This window comes from Ambystoma mexicanum, chromosome 9, assembly GCF_040938575.1.
Source record: "Ambystoma mexicanum isolate Mex_15411 chromosome 9, UKY_AmexF1_1, whole genome shotgun sequence".
Classification (NCBI taxonomy): Eukaryota; Metazoa; Chordata; class Amphibia; order Caudata; family Ambystomatidae; genus Ambystoma; species Ambystoma mexicanum.
The window spans coordinates 1,309,140,236-1,309,154,285 of NC_090931.1; the positions used below are offsets into that span (position 1 = coordinate 1,309,140,236).

Below are 14,050 nucleotides of genomic sequence, written 5' to 3' on the forward strand. Positions count from 1 at the left end.
GCACCGGTATGATTCATTCCTTCAACTGGGTCCTGCTGTTGGGGCACGTTTTTCCCCATTCTTCTAAACGTATATGTGACTTGCATCTTAATTGTCAATCCTGCTCGTTTTCTTCAGTTGGCGACTTCACATTTAAAATTGCATTTAGCCGCTATCCAGACACGCAGGGCTTTAAGTGGGCCGGGGCCTGCCGGGGCCGGGCCCCGGCAGTCTCCAGAAAGTGGGGCTGAACCGGGGCCCAGCCGGGGCCCCCGTCCCACACACCATTGGCGGGATGCAGTATCCCGCCGCGGCCGCAGCCGCGACGGGAGATGCGCCCGTCATTATGTCGGCCAAGCTGACAGAAGTGCCAGCCAGCCACAGCGACGCTGAGGCTGGCGGCACTTCTGTCAGTTAGTGTAACTCCCTCTGATGACCCCTCATCAGGGTCATCAGAGGAAGTTACTGCCCCTTTGTTTTCCCTCCCCAGGTCACTGACCCCCGCTGGCTCCGTGATCTAATATGCAGATTAAATCACGGAGCCCGCGGGTTTGCAGAGGGTGAAAGACGCCTCGGGCTCAGTGATCTATGTGCTCTGAGCAGATAGTTCACAGAGCCCGAGGTGCCTTTCTCCGTCGGCAAAGCTTTATAAAAGATGCCTTGAACTATGTACGTTTCAAGCCATCTTTTATAAAGGTAGAAATATTTCTATGTTTATAAAAGACGGCTAGAAACGTGCACAATTCAAGGCATCTTTTATAAAGCTTTGTCGACGGACAAAGCCACCTTGCGGTTTGTTTTTTCCGTCATCAACGCTTTATAAAACATGCCTTGAATTGTTTACGTGTCAAGCCATCTTTTAGAAACATAGAAACATAGAAACATGTTACAAATATCTATGTTTATAAAAGGTGGCTTGAAAAGTACACAAACCATAGTAAGGTAAGCACACAAGTGTGCGTAAAATACTGTGGTTTGTGCACTTTTCAAGCCACCTTTTATAAACATAGAAATATGTAACATTGCTACGTTTATAAAATATGGCTTGAAAAGTACACACACCATAGTAGTACGCATACAAACATATAAATGCTCACATAAATTTATATATTTGTTTGCGCACCTTACTATGATTTGTGTACTTTTAGGCCACGCCCACAATGAAAGCCATGCCCCAAACGAGGGCCCCCCCTCAATTTCTTACTCCACTTAAAGCACTGCAGACACGTAACTGTGACCAGCCTCTGTTCACTTTATAAGCAAAAGGTGCAGGAGCGGACGGAGCCTGCAAGGATTCAGGACGAATATACCCCTCCCCCCTCCCCCCTTAGCATGAAACATCCGCTCTTCTTCCTGGGTGCCCATTTAACCAACTGCCGAAATAACACACAGCTTCATTCTGGAAGAAGAGGTGCATTGATATTAATGACCAACAGGAGGCAGCATTTCACTTCGGATGAATTCAGATACATTTCTTTTCACCCCCTCTCGGCGAATCAATGAGAAAACTAAAACTTTTACTTTTTCGGGTTTACTTGTTTATTGTGGCTTTTTTCCTACACATAATCTAAAGTCACTGTTACAAACTCTGCAATAAGAAAATACAGCACTAAAGCAGCCGAAGAACAGGACGCCACCCATCCCCCAACAGCAGACGTTGCTACTGTGCGCGTTGTACAGGTGAGCCCCGGCCCGACACCTGCAACTCGCGTGAACTGACAGCTGAGGAGCATTAGTGCTGGAACACGGGCTGACGGAGGACACTATCAGCGGCAGGTGAGCAAATTCAGCCTCCTGCGCTCCAGCTCCCCCTTCCCACCCACTGCAGGCGCAGGGGGCTCGGCTACGTGCTCATATAGCCTGGTCCAACTGTGGATACGTTGGCCCCCACCTGACAGACCTCACCAAAATTGTGTTGCTACCCCCGTGGTCCACGCGTCTCGGGCTGCCTGGCTCAGCCCACGTGGAGCAAGCACCCTGCTAAAGCCGGGGACACCGTGCTAGGGCCTGCGGATTACCATCACCCCATCAGCTTTCTCTGACCTGGACGGTCTACAGAGCAGATGCCTCCCCCACAATAACACCACCAGGGCCACCTAACCCCCCGCTACTAACGACCGCTGCCCTGGTCTTCTCGGCGCACACACTTCATAGTTCAGGCACTTGGATGAGGACCCGTCTCTGCCCTCCAACCCACGCATAAATCGATCCCGGCTTTCTCTGAGGCCCGACAGAAGGCGCAGCCTCCCGGCTCTCCCACTGTCCCCTCTTCTAAGGACGTGCTGCTGCTCACTGCCCTGGACGCTCTGCTGCCCTGCTGATCTCTCCAGCTGCCCACTGTCCCCTCTTCTAAGGACGCGCTGCTGCTCACTGCCCTGGACGCTCTGCTGCCCTGCTGATCTCTCCAGCTGCCCACTGTCCCCTCTTCTAAGGACGCGCTGCTGCTCACTGCCCTGGACGCTCTGCTGCCCTGCTGATCTCTCCAGCTGCCCACTGTCCCCTCTTCTAAGGACGCGCTGCTGCTCACTGCCCTGGACGCTCTGCTGCCCTGCTGATCTCTCCAGCTGCCCACTGTCCCCTCTTCTAAGGACGCGCTGCTGCTCACTGCCCTGGACGCTCTGCTGCCCTGCTGATCTCTCCAGCTGCCCACTGTCCCCTCTTCCAAGGACGCGCTGCTGCTCACTGCCCTGGACGCTCTGCTGCCCTGCTGATCTCTCCAGCTGCCCTTTTTCGCACCCTGCCACAACCCTTACTCTAGGCCCCTACTGTTGCCACTCTGGCCCCGACCCCTTGGGACTCCTCCTTGCCTCCACCACCCACCCCTTTGCCCTGGACGCTTTGCCGCCCTCCGCCCTGGACGCCCTGCCGCTCTGCTGACCACTCCAATTTCCCCCTTGATCACTCTCTGCTGCATCCCCTATTCCTGGCCCCTGCTGTCCTCACTTCTCTCACATCCACCAGCACTTACTTCTTCCCCTTCCTGCCATGCACCCCATCTGTCTCTCCCTTCGTCGTCTTCCATCCTTCTCCCTCCTCCTCTACCTTCCCCTCATCCTAATGTCCACCCCCTCCGCCCACCACTCTCTCCCCGCACTATCCCTTCTCGCCCCAATCTTATCCATCTCCCCACTGCTAGCCCCTCAAGCATCATCAACATTGCCCTCTGGAATGCCCGTTCCATCTACAATAAAGCCACTGCAACCCTTCACCTCTTCTTCCAACTCAATCTTCACTTCCTCTGCATCACCGAGACTTGGATTCCCCTCTTCAATTCCACAGTCCCTGTGTCTCTCTCCTCCACCTCCTCCTCCTCCCATGTCTCATGCCCCTCTGGTTGCGGAGGCGGCGTCGGCCTCATTTTTCACCCTGAATGTCTTTAAAATGTACCCCCTCCTTATTCCCTACCTAACCACCTTTTTCAACATCTGCCTCTCCTCTGCTACCTTTCCTTCAAGCTTTCAAAAATGCTACCATAATCCCTATCCTGAAGAAACCTTCTGCTAACCCTCCAAATTCCAGCCAATCTCCCTTCTCCCTTTTATTTCTAAGCTCCTCGAGAGCCTTGCCTACTCTCAACTTTCTGCTTTCGTCTCATCCCACTCCCTCCTCCCTGCCTCTCAATTTGGTTTCCGCCCTAAACACTCCACTGAGACAGCCCTCACCTATGTCCTCAACTCTCTCCTCACTGCTCGCTACGCTAAGCAATATTCAATTCTCATCCTCCTGGATCTTTCTGCAGCTTTTGATACCGTAGATCACCCCTTACTTCTTAGCACTCTGTCCTCCTTCGGCTTCAAAGACTCTGTTCTCTCCTGGCTCACCTCTTACCTCTCCAATCGATCCTTCACTGTCTCCTGGGGCGGCCGCACCTCCTCCAGCCTCCCCCTGAACTATGGCGTCCCTCAGGGTTCCGTGCTGGGACCCTTTCTTTTCTCTCTCTATATCTCCCTTCTCTCCCCAGTCATTTCTTCTTTCGGTATTTCCCACCACTTCTATGCTGATGACACCCAACTCTTTCTTCCTGCCTCACGGCCATAAAAGATTGGATGTCATCCCACTTTCTTTCCCTCAACACTGACAAGACTGAGGTGCTTTTCTTCCCTCCTAACACCCTCTCCCCTTCTCCCCCTCCCTTTATCCACTTTCCACCTTCCACCCTCCCCATCTCTGCCCATGCCCGCAATCTCGGCCTCCACCTCGACTCCTCTCTCTCCTTCTCCAACCACATCTCTCTAACCTCTCGAGCTTGTCGGTACCACCTCTATAACATCCGCAAGACCCGTATCTCTCTCACATTCCATGCTTCCAAACTCCTAATCTCCTCCCTCATTTTCTCCCGCCTCTTCTACTGCTCCTCTCTCCTCTTAAGACTCCCTGTCTCTCACCTAACTCCCCAAAAATCCATCTACCACTCCTCTATCCGTACTCTATGCCTCCTCGGCCCTCGAGACTCTATTTCTTCCTCTCTCTCCCAACTTGGCTGGCTTCCCTTCCTCTCACAACTGAAATTTCAATTCCTCTGTCTTGTCTATAAGTCTCTCCATGACCTAGCGCCCCGCTACCTTTCCTCCCTCCTCTTATTTTACTCCCCCTCCCGCTCTCTCCGCTCAGCAAACCTATACCTCCTCACTGTACCCCCAGCCTCATGTGCCTCCTCACGCTTCCGCTCCTTCCAACTCTTGGACCCCCTCCACTGGAACTCCCTCCCGCTCTCCATCCGCTCCACCCCACCTACTCATCCTTCCACTCTTCCCTGAAAGCTCATCTTCTACACTCCCCCCTGACTTCCCTTCCCTACCCCTCCTCTCCTACCCTTATCCTCCCCCCCCATCCTCTCACCTTCCCCTCTGACCTTAAATTAGTAACACATACTACTTAAAGGCAATGAGGACACCAGATCACTCCCCCTTCCCCTCCCCCCCCTACCTCAAATCCTACACCGTTACTCCCTTCACCTTCCCCCTCTCTACCCCATCCCCTTGTAAATAGTTCTACTTATTGTTCTAATGACCTGTTCTTGTTTGTAAATATGCTTCTCTCACTTTTGTATCTTTTGTTATATTGTAAAGCGCTTTGGCTTAAAGCGATATATAAATTCAATAAACATAATAAACATAAAGAATTAAAGCGTTTTAAAGCACTGCTCATGGTTCCATGTAATAATGTCTCCTCAAAAATAACGCCATGCAAAAAAGTCGCTGAAAAATTGCTGCTTTTTGCGGGGACATTATTAGATGGAACATGTGGGGCACAACCCCTGCTCCCCGTCCCTGTATATATGGTCACCTATATAATGTTGCCACAACCTTTTCCCGGCAACATTATATACTGCGACCCTATATATAGGGATATTATTACCTGATTCCCTGCTCATTGGGTTATTTCAATGTATTCACCACTTATCCTCTAACTTCGGAGATACTGAGTAGGAGGGAACGCGGTTCACATTTTAAATATGTGTAATGTAAGTATGTCAGGTGTCCCAGATGTTCCCTCCCCTTCCCCAACATACAGTCAGGAACGGTGTTGGGGCCTTACATCTCTTTCAGTTGAAAGGGGCCCCAAGCCTCAGGGAGGGCCACAGCATCTGCCCCCATGTTGGCAGTCAGCTGTCTGATAACACGGCAATATACTCCTTTCATTCGAGACTTTAAATGTGCACTTTTCAGTGCACCCCATGCACGCTGCATTTAATAATAATTTAATCATTTCACATTTATATAGCGCTACGAACCCTCAGGTATCTGAGCGCTGCTTATTATTACCCACGGTGTGTGGTGCTCACTCATCGACCTCGGAAGGAGGAAAGGCTGAGATTGGCCCGCTGGGATTCAAACCTGCATTAGCAGGCTCTGCACGGATGTCAAAGTGAGCGCTCTACTCGCTGTGCCACTTGACCGGTTTTTCTTTTTTTAATTATTTGCTGGAGCCCTTCAGGCCGCCTCCTCCGTGAACCTCTGTGGTATCTAGGAGTGGTCTTATCACCTCTTTGCCTCACTGTCAAAAAAGGATAAATTGCTTTTCAGTGAACATTTAGTTTTTCAGCTCCCCGCTGGCTGCCCGTCTCGTTATAATCTGCAGCTATTAAGTTCCTTGTACCCATTATAATGTAATACAGTAAGTTTTTTTTTTTTTTTTTAAATATCAACCATCCGTGTCCTGCGCTAAAGGGACAGTGGCAGCTGATCAGTGGAGTAACGAAGTAAAAGATCCCCTACGTCGGTAAGTGCAAGAAGGTATTTGGGGCTCAAAAGGAACCCCACTCCACTTGGAGTCAAGCGCCACAAAATGAAAAGTAACACAAACAGTTGTTGGATTTTTATAAAAGTATATTTGACAGAGAGTTGCCCTATAGAGACACGTGTTTCGGCGAATCGCACGTCTTTTTCAATCAGGGCTAAATATGATTAATTACAAGAGATGACAATCACAGTACAATGAACAAGGTCATATATAAATACCAGATGGTACAAAAAGAACAAGTACAAATGGCAAAACACAGAGATCCAAGAGACGGGAAAGGGGGAGGATTATTAGGGACAATAGAGAAAACATCGATAAAGAAAAGGACGAAAAGCATAATGTTAATTGTTATGTATGTACATGTTAGGCTTATTTATGAGAAGCGGTTTTTATGAGAGAGATAAAAATGTCCTTAGGATAAGGAAAGGTGCTTACCCAATTGATGAGAGATATAGGTCAATTTTCAAGGAAGGTGGTGAGTGAGGTTCATGGGATAAATCCCGCCTGTTGGGAATTATACCAATGAATGCAATTAATGATCATAATTCTTTTAGGTATTAAATGGGAGCTGGTCTGTTAGTGGCGATAACTGGGCAACATCAGTTAGTTACAAAATATGTATTCTGGTGCCTGTGCCCAATATAAACGGCATCGTGGTGCTGCACAAATTGGCCTTAGTTGCATATTGAACAAGTAATTTTCATGAAAGTGCACAGTTGAATCTCGCATTGCTCGTACGGCGCTGTGGTGCTGCCACGAGCGCGAGTGAGGACGAGATTACTGATAAGGTGAGGGGCTTAGGGCTTACCCCGCAAGACGTGGTCTCCTTCGCAAGCGTCAGCGCCTGGAAGCGAGCGCAGATGCCGCACTTTGCACTGGTATTTTAACAACCGTCTCCATGGTGACGGTAGTCCTTCTGCCCTTTCGGGGAATTGTGGAAAGGCAGGGCGCCATGTTTTAGAAGTCTAATGGCGCCGAATTTTCCCTTTGTATAAAGAGAGTCTGCAATTGTACGGAGCTTGAATAAATGATTGTATTTGAAAAGGAATGCCCAATGTTAAAAGAAAAGTCCTTAATGTTAAATGTCATTCAAAAATCGAATTTAAAACAGTATTTAAGTTAGCGAATTCCTAAATATGGTAATGAGGCAAGATCATAGTTGGTGTTGCCATAATTGAGATCCTGTTGCTAATGAGCTCGCTTGAAGTAAATATTATTTTAAAAAGTGTGTGTATATATATATATATATATATATATATATATATATATATATATATATATATAAGCTGGTTAGTCTTCACTTGCGTGTTGGTATATGTATTAAGGAAACAATTAGGCAAGGACTGTTGGCAGTATTGATTAATGGGGCGAGTCCCCTTAGATTACAGATTTACTTTTAAGGTACAAATTGAGTATTAGTCGTGTTTTGTGGATGTAAATAATAGTCATGTGCCCAGATGTCATTTAGAGTTTTCATGTTCAGTATTCGCATCATAAGTGACATCTAGACTTAATATCAAATTTAGCATTCAAAGGAGAGAAAGTTTCAGTAATTCAAAGGAAGACGCCCATCTCATTGGGCCTCATTACGACCCAGGCGGAGGACTATGGTGCTATTAGCACCATGGTCCATGCCGGTGTCCGCCATGGCGGAATGGGAAATTACCACCCCATTCCGAGGTTGGTGGGGCGGTAATTCCCCATGCCGCCATGGCCCTTCCCCATTCACATTTTTGCCCCATAGGGCTCAATGGGAATGAGGAAGACGCTAATAACGGTACCGCAAATTGCGGTACCGTTATTAGCACCAAAGTCCCTTTGCGGGTCCCTACTTTAACAGCTGGAAAAACCAGCCGTTAAGGTCGGGTCTCACAAAGGGACCTCGTAATTAGGCGTTAAGGGTTTAACGGCGCCGACACCTTTTACGGCGCCGTTAAACCCTTAACGCCAGGGTCATAATGAGGCCCATTGTCTGAGTTCAAACCCACTCTCGTGGCTCTGAAGTGGCATATGGTGCGGCTTCCTGTTGTCTTAAAGTCAGTTCTCCGTTGCCCCCTCTTCTTCCTGTGCTGATTCTTTTAAGACCAATGCATTGAATACCTTTTTTATCATCCATTTGATGATTCAGTTGCCAGTCTACTGCAAGTGGAAGTGAGGAGTCTTGACTCCCTATTGATGAAAGGTGTTCTCTTATTCTTATCCTCAATTCACTGATAGTGCTGCCTACATATATCTTATTGCAAATACAGATGATTGCGTACACTACAAACTTGGATTTGCAGTTGATATTGGGCCTCATTACATGGTAGGCGGAGGACCAAGGTGCTATTAGCACCTTGGTCCATGCCGGTAAAATACCGGCACCGCCTTGGAGGAAAGGGGAATTACTGCCCTATTCCAAGGTTGGCGGGGCGGTAATTCCCCCTTCCCCCATTGCCCTTCCCCATTCTTGCCCCATAGGGCTCTATTGGAATGGGGAAGGCGCTAATTACGGTGCCGCAAATTGCGGTACCGTAATTAGCACCCTGGTCCCTTTGCGAGTTGGTTTTTAATGCTGGTAAACAGCAGGCGTTAAAGTACCTACCCGCAAAGGGACCTCGTAAACCCTTACCGCCGTCCGTGTAATGAGGCCCATTGTCTTTGATCATGGGAGAAGTGCCAAAACTGTCTGTAAATTTCATGGTCGGACCATGCGCATATTTACACATTGTGCAGAACCCACACTTCCTGAATCCCAGATTCGTTGTTTGTAACCAAGTGTGTCTTTGAGGTTGATTCTGGTAACATGGAGGGACTAATGGTCGATTTGAGTGTTCTGGCTCTCCGATAGATCATTGTTGGGCGATCGTCATTGTATTTACGGATGTGCTCATCCAATTTCAGGAGATGCCAATTTGTGCGTAATATTGTTCACAAAGTACCATTATTTGCACAGAAAGTGGTAATAAATTTCACTGTATCAGGTCTTTTTTCTAAGCATCGATTTGTTGATTTGAGAGTTGAGTCTCTAGTAATCTTGTGAGCTTTATCGGATGCTGCTTTAATCAATCTTGTTCTGTATCCTCGTGCTTTGAATCTATTGTGCAACGTTTGACATTACGACGAGCTCGGATGAACTCGCCTTTGGGGAATTTTTCACAAAATATATGACCTTGTTCACTGTACTGTGATTGTCAGCTCTTGTAATTAATCATATTTGTGTGCAACTAATTTAGCCCTGATTGAAATAGGCGAGCGATTTGCCGAAACACGTGTCTCTATAGGGCAACTCTCTGTCAAATATACTTTATAAAAATCCAACAACTTTTTGTGTTACTTTTAATTTTGTGGCGCTTGACTCCAAGTGGAGTGGGGTTCCTTTTGAGCCCCAAATACCTTCTTCCCATTATAATGTATGCTCCCTCACGGGTGCCTCAAACTGCTTTTCTCCTCTCTCGGCCAGGGGGACCCCCAAGCATCATGGTGAAACGGGCCCCCGTGAGCAGTGACAGATCTTCAACCGGCTCTGCGTGCATCCCATCCTGGTGCTGCGCAGTGGCCTGGTCTTAGCCTGACCTCACAGAACACACTATTGTGTGCAGAGCACCACGTGTCCAGAGGTTGCAGCTACAGTAAATGTCTTCAAAGCGCTTTCTGCTCCGTGATCCATGGTCCTCGATACTAAAAATGTAACATGAAGGACTGGTTGTGGGCCTGTGTTGAGTGTGACTTTTTGTGAGGGATGTGTTGTATCTACTGAGTGTTCCACAAAACTCTCTACAGCAGCATAATGCAATGGCTGGGACAAAATACCCCCACCGTATGGAACTCGGAGGTGATTTGCAATTTTATTCCTTATAATACATAGCCACACATTATCATCCCCTTTAATACTTCACCCATTCTTTATTCTGATGCAAGGGATCTTACCATTGTTGAAACATATAATGAATTTATAATCTGTTTTCTTTAAAGAAAACACTAATATGCAACTTAGAACAATTAACTGGCATTTAAATCATGCTTTACTTTTTAATATACGAATATTAGCCAATGGCAATTTGTATTCATTTAACAAACTTGGAAGCATGAAAGGCTGAGTTTGCCGCGACCTGTAGATCTCTCACGCATACCAGCATGTCTTTGTAAAGACTAGAGACGCAAGCTACTCCTCACTGATGACGCCCAACAAGGCTGAAACATGTTTGGGGATGCTTGTGGTCTCGTGCAGAAGGGATGTGACCTAGCAGTTCGGGCTGGACTGCCCCTTTCGGGGTAGGACCAAGCCTGATTTGCATATGGTGTTTCCCCTTCTGTAATGGCTTGGCAGGCTGAAAAACGATGGTCTGGAGGGTTGCCCAGAGCTTTGCCATGGTTATGATCAATTCAAAACCTTCCAGCCATCACCTTTCTGTTTTGCTAAAGTCACCCCGAGTGGGACGGGTATGCCCAGACGTGGGTCCGAGTCTGCCGGGGCTAGAGACCCAAGCCACTCCTCACTGATGACGCCCAACAAGGCTGAAACATGTCTGGGGATGCGTGTGTTCTCGTGCAGAAGGTATGTGACCTAGCAGTTTGGGCTGGACTGCCCCTTTTGGGGTAGGACCAAGCCTGATTTGCATATGGTGTTTCCCCTTCTGTAATGGCTTGGCAGGCTGAAAAACGATGGTCTGGAGGGTTGCGCAGAGCTTTGCCCGTGGTTATGATTAATTCAAAACCTTCCAGCCATCACCTTTCTGTTTTGTAAAGTGGCAAAACATATTTTGAGCAGTTTAGAACAATGCCTTAAAAATAAACCTACTACCACAAATGGCTCCTTGTCAATGAATGGCTGTGAAGTGTCATGGAAAGATGAAAGAAATCTGAAAGGCATGGCACAGCTTTACCTAAGGGCTCCAGTGGCAGCTGGGATTCTGCTCTGTGCTGACTCAATCAGCAGGCCTTGTAACTAACTGCCCCTCTGTAATCAGTTATTACATTGGAGTAGCAACATATTTTCTAATTAGTATTGCATATTCAAGATATATTTTAACAGTACAGGAAGGAAGGGGCACGCTCTGGTTCCCTGCACAAGTCACCTACTCAGACACTGGTATTCTCCTCCTACCGGTTTCAGCGCTCATCACATCACCAGGGAGGCAGTATTTACTTGCAGCTCACTGCCAGTGCAGGTGTTGTCAATCAGTGTTGATTCTGCTGCAAGGACGTCTGGTAGCTGTAGTCAACAGGTTTGCCAGGGAGCCCGCTCACACCCAGACCCATAGTGTATATATATAGTTGTGAGAAGCCTGTGCAAGAAAATGATGGCTGCAGAGATTCATGGCTGCCTTATCTGGGGTTGCATAAGAGCAAAGCCATACTTTAAATTAAATACAAGGAAATGCATGCATACATTTATTTATTTATTTATTGTTTATTTATATAGCGCTTATACAGAGGTTAAGTGCTTCAAAGTGGGAGGGTAACAAGGGAATACAGTAATCATTCTTAGGGCTTGAAGATTCCGAATGATGTAAACAGAAAAACTAGCATACTATGGCTGACGACATTTCTCCTAGTGCATGAAGTGGTACAGTTGAGAGCAAGCTCGGGAGGTAGGGCGATGGCGGGGAAGGGTCAGGGCAGATGAATAACTGGACTTAGTACATTTAGGTCATTATTGCTTACAGGCAGAGGTTCAGGGATGAGGGGGAAATGGTGGGGAGAACAAAGAGTCTGGTCTATCAGGGCCCTGAGTTAAGTGCAGAGCGGTTGCCCCGCTCAAAGAACGTAAGCTGAAAGTGCAGTAATGTTGAACAGAGTGCAGCGGCCCCGAGGCAAGTGCAAAAGAATGGCGGGGGAGCCTGGGACCTGTAGGCTTTGGAGGTGAACCAGGAACCAGTCAGCTAAAACTGAACAGAGTTAGGGAGGAGAAGGAGGTTGGAGAGAAAAGAAAGGAGGTTAGCAGTGGAGAGGGAGAGAGAAAGAGGAAGCGAAAAGGAAGGTCTTGATGAGTTTCCAGAACTTACGGTGCTCTGGCTCAAGACGGCTACTGGTCTGTCAGGGTGCAACCACTTTTTAAGCAGTTTGGCTTCCCCCTAGCATGTGACATGTCGGTAAGGAAGACCAAGCTTTTATGTTTAATTTTGGGGACGGGGGTTATTCCAAATGAACAAGTAATCAAGAGAGCTTCAGTTACCCATTTTTGCCTTTACTGAAGGAGGATTGGGAAACAGTTTCCTCTAAGGAACCACTGACTACCTGTTAAGCCTTCTTTAGTAGTCCATGATGTAATTCCCCCCCTCTCCCCCTTATCTTCAGCGCAGACATGATATGAGCAGGCAGTTTACTAAAACAAGATTAGGCCAATAAAAGGAGAAGGCGGTAATAGCGCCCTGGGGTAAAGTACTATGAGCAAATGGGTTATGCGATTGCGTTACTGGTAACATTGGAACTGCTGGTCATGGGCTGTTCTTATGAGCACATATATACAAAATTCTGCACAGATGTTAATCATCACACCATTTTCCCACCAGTAACTGGAATTTCCACCCTTGCAGAAATAGAAAATATGTCTGCATATGTTTTCTAAATGTTACGCATATTTGGACTGCCTCTACTTATTAGGTCGTTAAAACCCATATATAAGGAGCCAATAGGCTACAGCAAGACAGGCAGCAGTGATTGTATTGCTAAGCGGTGAAGTAACCTGAGCTGCAATTTCTCTTCTACGAATAACGGTGAAAGCCATTTAAGATGTGATGCTGATGATTTTGATAATGTTGTAGGGTGTTATTCTTCCTTACTGGGTAAGGGTTAATCAGTATACTAGACCTGTCTTATCCGTCTTTCATCTTTCTATTGGTGGTGTGGTCCGGGGTATCAGCGACACGCTTTCTTGGTGTTATGCTGCCCTCTTGAGGAAATGCCACGGTATCGCAATACAAAAGAGTGGCAATGGTCTTATAAATAGTGTTTCTGCACAAAAATACAGCTTTGTGGGTTGCCTCTCAAGTTCAGAACAGCAGGCTGGCAAGTTTGGCGTTTCATGAGTGGTGGGCAAATGCCTAAATGCCACATTGAAACCACTTGACCGCTAAATCACACGGCGCCTCCCACCGGCTCCATGAGCACTCTGTGCTGTACAGAATGACGCTTATCTTTAAATGTCTTTGACCTCTGAACTGCACAGAATGTGTTGAATGTGCTGATCTTATTTTTTGTATATACTTGTACAGCCCTGTAACCAAAGCTGAACATTTTCTTGCTTCTTCTTGCGCCCTGATACCCTTGGGTCTGGTGCGCGTTATAAATGATAAAAAAAAACTTCACGAGCACAGGGCTTTAATTTTACAAACAAATGTAGTTTGAGTTAACTTGATTTGTAAAAATTGGATTTAAGCACGTGGTACCAATGATCTGGGGAACAAACATCCCCGGATTGGAAACGTAGTGTCCTTTTATCCCGAGTCATCGGCTCATTCTAGGTCATTCATATTAATTTCCAATTCATCCAACCGTTACAAGTGTGTGACCTGTGTGTCCTGACATTCTCTTGAAACCGTGTGCTTTCTTCCAGTTCACGTGCAGCAGGAAGGATGTATTCAGCTGCCTGGCTGCCGAGTACAACATCACGCCTAGCCGGGTGAATGCGTGCCATGTCAGCAACTCTGCCTTCAACTACAGCCTGGGTACCGTGCCAGGATTCTGCGGGAGCTCCTGGCCCAACTGCAACTTCCCAGAGGTATCGTCAAATCTCCTATTTACACACGTTTACTATGTAACATGTTCACCATTCACTGGGCTGGAAATAGCCTTAATTCGTGCACGTTTTCTTCTCTTTAAACACTCGACGTGTGGAATCCAGGCT

General features: G+C 47.3%; 1 protein-coding gene across 1 annotated transcript in view; it reads left to right on the forward strand.

Annotated features, from left to right (window-relative positions):
* Positions 1-14,050, forward strand: part of ADCY5 (adenylate cyclase 5) — a 1,747,191-nt gene that overhangs the window by 1,564,165 nt on the left and 168,976 nt on the right. Inside the window, exon 14 of the mRNA XM_069616675.1 lies at positions 13,760-13,924. Within this exon, the coding sequence (XP_069472776.1) occupies positions 13,760-13,924 (165 nt within the window). The remainder of the gene's footprint in view (positions 1-13,759; positions 13,925-14,050) is intronic.